The sequence below is a fragment of the Gorilla gorilla genome, chromosome 23 (genome assembly GCF_029281585.2).
Source record: "Gorilla gorilla gorilla isolate KB3781 chromosome 23, NHGRI_mGorGor1-v2.1_pri, whole genome shotgun sequence".
In the NCBI taxonomy this organism is placed as follows: Eukaryota; Metazoa; Chordata; class Mammalia; order Primates; family Hominidae; genus Gorilla; species Gorilla gorilla.
Genome location: NC_086018.1, coordinates 24,358,375 through 24,368,739, shown reverse-complemented (window position 1 = coordinate 24,368,739; position 10,365 = coordinate 24,358,375). Strand labels below are relative to the sequence as shown.

At 45.1% G+C, this 10,365-nt stretch overlaps 1 protein-coding gene across 10 annotated transcripts in view; it reads right to left on the bottom strand.

Moving 5' to 3' along the window:
• The window catches only part of SEZ6L (seizure related 6 homolog like), a 213,218-nt gene that overhangs the window by 33,835 nt on the left and 169,018 nt on the right, over window positions 1-10,365 (bottom strand). For all 10 annotated transcript variants that reach the window (XM_004063200.4, XM_019018736.3, XM_019018737.3 and 7 more), the window contains exons 10-11: window positions 8,848-9,044; window positions 1,556-1,750 (exon numbers count right to left, since the gene is read on the bottom strand). In XM_004063200.4, coding sequence (XP_004063248.2) covers window positions 1,556-1,750; window positions 8,848-9,044 — 392 coding nt within the window. The remainder of the gene's footprint in view (window positions 1-1,555; window positions 1,751-8,847; window positions 9,045-10,365) is intronic.

Here is a 10,365-nt window from a genome sequence, read left to right as displayed (position 1 = left end):
AGCGTTGTTTCCAAAGAGTAACATCATCAAAGATTTTCACTTTCTATTCTATCATTTTACTACTGCCTGGGTACTATAAGTAAGCATCGTTACCAACGTAATTTTAAGATATGGCTATATATGTCTTTCAATGCCAAGACAGGAGATTAACCAATGAAAGGTTAATGAAATCCAGTGACTTCTATGGGGAGACCATTGTGCCAAGGGGTTTTTCTGACCTCATTTCATCAGAAGAGAGAACAACAGAGGTGACTTGTGGGTCTCCACTGTCTTGGATGGAGGATAAGTGAGAGACCCAGAATGGAAATGCAAACTGTCCCACATAGAAGGGGCCCAATTCAAATTTATTTGCCCACTTTGGGCCTTTTCTTGGCAAAAAATGAGGCGGGTAAGAAGACTTCTATAGGGAACTAGTTTATGTTCATTCCAATCCCTTAAAATGGTTAAATAATAATGATTTTTCCCTCCCTTCCTCTCCTCTCCTCTCCCTTCTCTCTTTTTCCTTCCCTCCCTCCCTTCCTTCCTTCCCTCCCCTCTTTCATTCCTTCCCTTCCCTCCCTTCCCTCCCCTCCCTCCCTTCTCTCCCCTTCCCTCACCTTCCCTCCCCTTCCCTCCCCCTCCCTTCCCTCCCTTCCCTCCCCTTCCCTCCCCCTCCCTTCCTCCCTCACCTTCCCTCCCCTTCCCTCCCCCTCCCTTCCCTCCCTTCCCTCACCTTCCCTCCCCTTCCCTCCCCCTCCCTTCCCTCCCCCTCCCTTCCCTCTCCTTCCCTCCCCTTCCCTCCCCCTCCCTTCCTCCCTTCTTCCCTTCCCTCCCTTCCCTCCCTTCCCTCCTTTCTTTCTTTCTTTTTTCTTTCTTTCTTTCTTTCTTTCTTTCTTTCTTTCTTTCTTTCTTTCTTCCTTCCTTCCTTCCTTCCTTCCTTCCCTTCCTTCCTTCCTTCCTTCCTTCCTTCCTTCTGTCTCTCTCCCTGCCACCCCTCTCAACAGGGTTTTGCTCTGTCACCCAGGCTAAAGGGCAGAGGCATAATCGTAGCTCAAACTCCTGCATTCCAGCAATCCTCCTGTCTCAGCCTCCCGAGTAGCTAGGACTACAGGTGTGTCCCATCACACCCAGCTAATTTTTATGCTTATTATTATTTTTTAGAGATAGGGTCTCACTGTATTGCCCAGGCTGCTATCAAACTCATGGGCTCAAGTGATCCTCCCACCTCAGCCTCCCAAAGCACTAGGATTACAGGCATGAGGCACTACACCCAGCCAAATGTTCTTTTTCACCAGGCTACATACGCTCCCATTCACTGGAGTTCACAGTACTGCCTAATGTCTCACACCCAGCTTATCTCACTCATTTACATTATGGTCCAGGTTTCTGAAGGCACCTGAGTCTGTAATTCCACTGACAGCTATAAAATGACATTTGTGAGCAATGCTCGTGAATTGGTGGTGGAGGGGGAGTCCAGATTCTACATTAAACAGCTCCACTGCACCCACCAAAAAAAGATCCCTAGAAGGGATTTGCCACCCAGGGACCTAGAGGAAGGAAACAAGACCACTCTTACTTTTCTCACAAAATGGGGGGTCGCTGCTCCAGCTGAGGTCCCACTGGCAGGTGAGGGTGTCACTCCCCACGATGTCATAGCCGGGGTCACACTGGTAGGTGATTCTGGCTCCCCGCACCAACTCCGTGTGAGAAGTGGTTTTCCAGCCATTCTGGATCTCGGGTAAATCCGAGCAGGAGTCATTCCTTGACACCTCTTTAAAAGAGAAACGTCAGTCTTAGATGGGGGAGGCAGTCTTGTTGTCGGGGCCTCCTTTTATGACGGCTAGAGGGATGAGCGAAGAGAAAAAAAAGCCTCTAGAAATGAGCAACACGCTTCCAAAATCGCTTAACTGGCAAGAGCTCGTCTATGGTGAAGCTTTATGGTTACCTCTCTCTGTGGGCCCCTGAACTCACTGAACATTCTCTTGGTTTGATAAAACCAGTTTAGGATTTCGAGTCAGACAGAATCCTAGCTCTGTCTGCCACTTACTAACGGTGTGACGGGGGGACAATCGCTTTTTGACTCTGCAGCTCAGGTTCCTCGACCTTTCATGAGGGAATAATTATAACAGCACCTGTCTCACTGTGGCCGCTGCTTACCAGATGTCACTGGATGACTCTCACCTCCGAGGGTTTACACTCTTTTAAAAATTTTTGTATTTTTGTTTTTTATTTTACTTTTGCTTTTCATTTATTATTATTATCATCATCATCATCATCATCATCATCATTATTTTTACAGGCAGGGTCTCTGTTGCTCAGGCTGGAGTGCCAAGAATATGATCATAGCTCTCCACAGCCTCAAACTCCTGGGCTCAAGTGATCCTCCCACTTCAGCCTCTCAAGTAGCTGGGACCACAGTCATGTACCACCACGGCCTGGCTAATTTTTTTTTTTTTTTTTTTTCTGTAGAGATGAGCTCTTGTATGTTGCCTGGGCTAGTCTTGAAGTCTTAGGCTCAAGCAATCCTACCGCCTGGGCCTCCCAAAGTGTTGAGATTGCAGGCATGAGCCACTGTGCCCAGCAGAATTTACACTCTTGTGTAGTCCCTACCAACACTGAATAGGAGATTGCAAAAGTGGCCCTGGGTGGCTTCCGAGGTTAGGTCATAACAACATTGAGTTTCTCTCCTTGCTCTCTGTTGAATCACTTGCTTTGGAGGAAGCAGCTGCCATATTGTGAGGATGCTCAAGCAGCCCTCCAGAGAGACCCATGGGAAGAGAAACTGAGGCCTCATGTCAACAGTTGGCATTGACTTGCCAGCCACATGTGTGAGCCATTTGGAAGTTCATCATCCAGTGCTTATCAAGCCTTCAGGTGACTGCAGCTCTGGCTGGCATCCTGACCAGAGCCTCATGAGAGACCCCAAGACAAAGCCATCCAACTCATGCTGCTCCTGAATTTCTAACCCAGAGAAACTGCAAGATGATAAATGTTTACTGCTAATTTGGGGTATAATCTATGAGACAGCAATAGGTGACTAATATGCTCAGCTTCATCCTAAGAATATCTATAAATCCATGAGTTTGGTGAATAAGTAATATATGCATTTTTAATATGCATTAAGAGAAATAATTAGCTATCAAAATAAAAAGAATCTGGGCACAGTGGCTCATGCCTATAATCTCAGCACTTTGGGAAGCCAAGGTAGGAGGATTGCTTGAGCCCAGGAGTTTGAGATCAGCTTGGACAGTGTAGGGAGACCTCCCCATCTCTACAAAAACAATAATAAAACCAAAAAAAATAAGCCAGGTATGATGGCACGTGTTTGTAGTCCCAGCTGCTCAGGAAGCTGAGGTGGGAGGATTGCTTGAGTCTGGGAGTTTGAGACTGCAGCGAGCCATGAAGGCTTTCACTGCACTCCAGGCTCGGTGACAGAGACAGACCCTGTCTCAAAAGAAAAGAAAAGAAAAAAACAATTTGAACAAAAATAAATAAAAATAAACTGTTGGTATATTCTTCAAATCCAATTGCATATCATTAGTGAAAATGAACCATACTCCAGAAAATGCTACCCACAGCTTATTACTGTGTCTTTCTCTGTAATTGTTCTGTTTTTCTCCTACAAACTCTTGTTACTAAGGTAGCAATGCATGGCAAACTATTACTATTCTTGCTTCAAAGTGCCCACTGCACAGATTTGGAGGAGCGAGCTAATTATGTTGTATAATTAATTTGCAGTTCTTATGTGCTTCTGGGGAAAGGAGAGCACCTCCGCTGTCTGCAGGAAAGTCATTCTGAGAACCAAGCAATGGCTTTTCCCGGGATTTCATCATGATTTTATTTGGGGAAAGGAGATCTCATGGGTGTCTGCAAGAAGAAGGGTAAGAAAATAGCTTTGAGAATTGCTTGGTGGGGGGACAGGAGCCTCTATTTTTAGGCCTCTGAAAAATCAGCCAAGCCCTGGATTTGGGACACAGCTGCAGATGCTCAGACTATGGATGAAAGGGGAGAAATGGGAGCAGACACCAGAAATGTGGTCTGCCTTGAGCCAAATGCTTTGAGACGGAGAAAGGTTTGCTTGTCTGACTTTTCAATATGGGCCACTATGGCTGCACGCTCCCATGGGACCTCCTGTCTCCTTGGTGGCACCTACTGCATTTGTAATTTCTCAGTTGCTGCCACGATGTAGAAGCTTGGCTTAAATCTTGTCCCCACTGTTTACTAACTGGGTGGCCTTGGCTAAGTCACTTAACCTTCCTGTTCTTCAGATCCCAGGGCCTGTACCCCAGGGACCCTGATTCAGGAACATGCATTTTTACCAAGCACCCTAAGTAGAGGTTTCTAGAATGGTCCGTCCCCATGGGCCCTTGTTAACTTTGCTAATAATTAGAAAACCGCCCTATAACCTTCCTGTTCTTCAGATTCCAGGGCTTGTACCCCAGAGACCCTGACTCACGAACATGTATTTTTTTAGCAAGCACCCTAAGTGGAGGTTCTGGAATGGTCTGTTCCCATGGGCCCTTGTTAACTTTACTAAGAATTAGAAAACTGTCCTAGGAGTTGGAAGACTTCTTTTCTACTCTTCTTTCTTTTTTAAATAAATGGTGTGATTCCAGTCATGCCAATTAACTGCTCTAAGCCTCATTGTTCTCATTTGCAGAGTGGAGTCAATAATTATTACATTGTCTATTCCAAAAGGCAATGTGAAAGTTAAATAACATGCAGGATATGACAATGTTGTGTGAACACTAAGATGAGTTAGATGGATTCGTTTGTCTGTTTGACTGAGATATTATGAGCATCTTATTAGACTCTAGAAATGCAGGGATCTGAAGTCATGGTTTCAGTCTCATGGACAAGATTAGCACCAAGGTTCAATTTTTGCGCAAAAGAAATGCACAAATGCACTGAATGCACACCACCATCTACCATTTCATGCTCATGGCAGACATCACTAATCAAGCACAGCCATCTGTTTGTTTGAATCAAGAGGAAACCTCCCAATCCTCAAAACAGCACTCCAGGGAGCCACTGTCATTTGATTGGAGTTGACTTACAATATGGAGCTTAGTTATTATCCTAGACTTGGAGGAATAAACACACGACAAATAACCAACGTCTTCTCAAAAAGCACTGCTTACTTATCTCTGTTTCTTAATCCCTTCCATCCCATGCCTTTGGCCATAGACAGTGGGCAAAGAACGGGAAACAGTGAATGGGTCTTTGCATCTCTCTGTTCAAAGGTGAATTCTGGGAGTAGAATTCACATTCTAGAACCACGTAGGCCCAGAGCCTTCCTGTGGAAGGCTCTAATTGCAACCATAGCAGATACAATTTGGCCACCTTTCAGAGCTGGGCTTAGGCATTTAGGTCAATATAGGATCTTCAGAATTCTCTAGTGACCACAGGAACCCCTGACCTACCATCTGATGCATCCATTGAATGGGAGTTACATCTGTGTATGGTAAAATCTAGACCCAGAATAACAAATACCCTTCTCATGCCCATGGCAGGCATCACTAATCAATCATGGCATTCTTTGCCATAGACTTTAGGCATGACCTCCTTGGAGTTCTTTTCAACATGGTCTTCAACGTAAGTAGTAAGCAACTGAGTGGTATCACAATTAGCTAGAACGGTCTATTTGCCATTCTGGTGAAATTAACTGTGTGTTTCTTTAACAGGAATAACAATCAGGAACTGTTCTCTCTTTTTTGTTACCCAAACTAGCCAAGCTGTGTATCCCTGAAAAACATTCTCTGCAATCCTTTTTGTGCCTCTCCCACAGCATCAGCTTGTGATCCTGGTATTGTCTATTAATGGGACTGCCTTTCGCATTTCCACTAATGTCTTAAGGGTAGGGAGAATATTCTATTCATCTCTATATCCTGGTGTGCAGAGCCTAGCATATAGGAGGCGTCAAGGGATTTTTTATGAACCAAATCCTCTGAAAATGGAGATAATGCATTTGAAGATGTGAAATAAAATAATATATGTTAAAGTGCTTGCCAACTGTAAGTTGTCACACAAATCACAAAAAGTTTCAACTTCAATGAACAAAAACACTTTTTCTTCAAGATATTGCCAAACTGAACACTGGCCAGACTTTCTGGTTAACCCTGACTAGCCTTGGATAGAGTCAGAGTCAGATTTTTTTTTTTTTTTTTTTTTGCCATCAAGCTGAATGCAGGTTTGGAATACTGACTTGGGCACTAGGGGAGATAAATGAGAAAAACCATGACCTCATCTTTCAGTGGAGAGGGAGAGGACGTCTAAGCAGAGCAACAGGAGCCAGGAGACCAGAGACTTCCTCCAAAGGCAGCTGAGTCTGGAGGGTACATTGCCTGGACAGCCAACATGAGTTATCCCCTGAAGCCCAGGGCACTGCCCAGAAAAGAGCGGGGAACCCACAAGAAATTGTAGCAATAACACTCTGAAAATATTTAGCAGCACAATCAAAGGTAAAAGGCCCCTGGGAAACATAAAAAAGAAGATCAATACTCGTGTTAGCCTCTCTGAGAGGTGGACATGTAGCAGGCAGGGATGAAAAATGTTCACCATCTGGAAATAAAAATGCAAGGAATGTACTTTGGCACGCATGAGGCTTCTTGAAACAGCCCATGGTCAAGGGGGTAGCTTGTTTTTTAGGTGCAAGTGCTGGTACAGAGAGGACAATTCATACTATTAGGTTGGCGCAGAAGTAATTGCAGTTTTTGCGAATTAAAACTCCAAAAATCATAATTACTTCTGCACCAACCTAGTTAGAGATGGACAATTCTCTTCTTTTCTTTTCTTTTTTATTTTTCTTTGAGACGGAGTCTCGCTCTATCACCCAGGCTGGAGTCAGTGGCGCAATCTTGGCTCACTGCAACCTTTGCTTCCTGGGCTCAAGCAATTCTCCTGCCTCAGCCTCCTGAGTAGCTGGGACTACAGGTGCCTGCCACCACACCCAGCTAATTTTTTTTTTGTATTTTTAGTAGAGACGGGGTTTCACTGTGTTAGCCAGGATGGTCTCGATCTCCTGACCTCGTAATCTGCCCGCCTCAGCCTCCCAAAGTGCTAGGATTATAGGCGTGAGCCACTGCGCCCAGCCGAGATGGACAATTCTTTAAGTGAAGGGGGAGAAAGAACCAAAGACATGGAATCTTGCTCCAACCACAGGGTCTTTGGTGGTAGTGGTGGTGGCAGAGGGCTGGGTAGGATGAATTCTCCTTTTCTCTGCTCCATCCTGGAAATCAAGATGCCAGTCTAATTCCTGGGAAGTGCAAGCACGTTTCCTAATCACTGGCCGAATCCTGCCCATTGAAATTCTTGGGGTGCAACCACTCACCCATTCTTCTGGATGTCAAAGGATGTTAGGTCTTAATTACCCTCTGTGTCTCCCAGGTTCTCCGCTGCTGCCCAAAATATTGGGGGTGGAGGAAGCTTTGGAGCTAGGGATGAGGAAGCATGGATGGGAGCTTGGCTCTGCCCCGATGAGCAACGCTTCATCCTTGCTTGTCCAGGGTTTCTTCTGCTGGAACACGACAGGGCTGGACCAGTTCCTCTGTTAGTGCAAGTCTCTTCTGGGACTGGAATCAGTGGGACTTCATGGTGTCCCTGTCCTCTGACATCTGGGAATGTTGGTAGTTCGGACTAGAGTGGTGGCCTTAGAAAGACGGGGACATGTGCTTGGATTTGAGACATATTGAAAAGTGGAGTTGAGAGGATGGATTGGATATGGGGGCAAGGAAGGAGGAAGCAGCCTGAGAAACCAGGAGAGTTGTTGTCTCATTTCCTAGGATTGGCAGACAGCAGGGGATGCTGTTGGGTAGTGGTGGTGGTGGGTAGGAAAAGAAATCATTCTGTTTGGCCATGTTAAATCTGAGATGTCTATTGGATGGAGGCAAGGGAGGAGTTGGCAGGGAGTTGGGTAGATGGATTTGGAGTTTAAGGTCAAGGCTGTAAGTATGAACCGGTCAACGGATATTGGTACTGTTTAAATCCATGGGAACTAATGAGGGCATGGAGGGAGTGAGTCTAGCTGGAAGAGAGGATACAGTCCAGGATGGAGCCTGGGACCCTCCAGGGTTTAAAGGTTGAAAAGGGGTGGGTCGTAGAGCCAGTAATGAATGAGGGAGAGTTACAGGGTGGGGAATGAGAAGGGAAGAGTGTGATTGGATGAAAGCACACGAGGGGTCATAGGAGTGTGTGAGCTTAGCTTGAATTTGATAGCAGGTTGTTTTTTTGTTTTGTTTGTTTTAGGAGGAGCAGGAGAGACACGGTTTGGAGGCCACATTGAGGATGAGGAAAGACATCTTTTGCATCTATAGCTCCTAGAGTACAAGAAGTGTGAAAGGAAGACTGTCCTTGTTCAACGAGGCTACAGGAAAAGAAGAGGCCTTAGAGGAGAGCTGAGCTTCAGTTCGGGCAAGAAGGTGAAGACGATGTTTGAGAAGTTGCACAAATTGGGAAGAAATTAGGAAGTATGTTGATGTAAGATCTCAGCTGACCACAAAGGAAACATGGGGACAACAGGTTCTCAGCTGACCACACATGAAACATAAGTTATGAGGCATTGTCTACTACATCCTGATATCAACCTTGTGGAATAGGTATCACTATTCCCATCTTACAGATGACAAAAAGAAGGCTCAGAGAGGTTCAGTAACTTTCCCAAAGCCACACAGACATCGATGACCGTGCTAGGGCTCAAACCCTGGTCCTCATGACTAGAGAGCCCAGGCTTTTAAAAATGAAATGAGTATATTTCAATACAATACAATGAAAAATCGCTGTAGTACAAAACTGCCAAATAACCTAGAGGAAACCACCTTAACCTGTATCTAAACACAAAGAAAAAATAAATTGACCAGATGAGACACCTACCTATGTAGTTCATGATAAATCCCTGGCCCTTTCCAAAGATGAGGCCAGCAGGGTCCGAATGGAACTGGATGGTTAAGTCTGGCGTGGAGGAGTACAGTTTCTGGGGGCCACTGTTCCCAAGGTACTGCCCCAAGATGTGGGGCATGACCTCGTCGCCATCGTAGATGGTCAAGATGTCACTGTTGCTCAGATTCAGGCTTGGAGGGCAGAGAAGAGGGAGAGTCATGTGAAACAGAGAATGGGCATTCAATAAACCCTTGATTAACTTTTTCAGGCAATACAAAATTTGTTAAGTGTGTATGTGTCAGGCTCCAGGCTATGTGTCTTAACCCCAGGCTGAGGGTAAGATTGACATAGACTGCAAATGTGACATAAAGTTTTGTAAGTCATTTTTTTTTGAGACAGAGTCTCACTCTGTCACCCAGGCTAGAGTGCAGTGGCACTCTCAGCTCGCTGCAATCTCCGCCTTCTGGGTTCAAGCAATTCTCCTGTCTCAGCCTCCCGAGTAGCTGGGACTACAGGTGCATGCTGCTATGTCTGGCTAATGTTTTTTGTATTTAGTAGAGATCTGGTTTCACCGTGTTGCCCAGGCTGGTCTCCAAATCCTGAGCTCAGGCAATCTGCCCACCTCAGCCTCCCAATGTGCTAGGATTACAGGCGTGAGTCACCATGCCCGGCTGTCAGTTGGGTTTTTGAAGACACATTGATGCAATGGTCTTGGCTGCATGGGACTCATTGCAAAGTCAAATGCTGCATTGTAAGAAGAATCACCTTCAAAACTCCTGTTATTGGCAACCATTTCTTAGGTGACATCTCTGTGTTAGGCACCAGGCTACAGGCTGGGGCTATGACCTGCATCTTTCATTCTTCTTCAGTGCAGAACATGCTGACAGCTTGCTAATTACAACTTGCATTTTTATATAAGGTGAAATGATCTTTCCATTTATCACGGGGCAAATTCCTCAAAGTCAACTGAATGATCCATTATGTTTAAGGGGTAGGGCAGAGGTGGGATGGAGGCACCTTATTTATGAGATATGCTCAAACCTGTCACCATTCATACTGTTAAAGGATGACACATTTTCAAAGACTCCAATGCAAGAAAGTACCCTGACACTAAATAATTAAACCACAGTGGATAGTTAATCCATAAATCACTTCACTATACCACAGAAACATGTGCCATCTCAGACATGCTAGATAAAATTGATCTCTAATTGAAAGAATGCCAGATAATTCACCTTTGGCTTCATCAATCATGGACAGATATAAACTCACATTTCTTTCTTTCCTTTCTTCTTTCCCTCTCTCTGTCTTCTTTCTCTCTCATGTCTTTCTCCTTTTCTTGTCTCCTCCGTAATGTTTTGTTTGTTTGTTTGTTTGTTTTTTTGAGCATCTACTATGAGCCAGGCACTGTGCTGAGCTCAGAAGGGTCACAGAGTAGTGATCTATTTAGATTTGTAAGCCAGGGATTGTGGCAGGAGTTATAACCAAAGTAAGGACAGAGAAAGTAAGGAC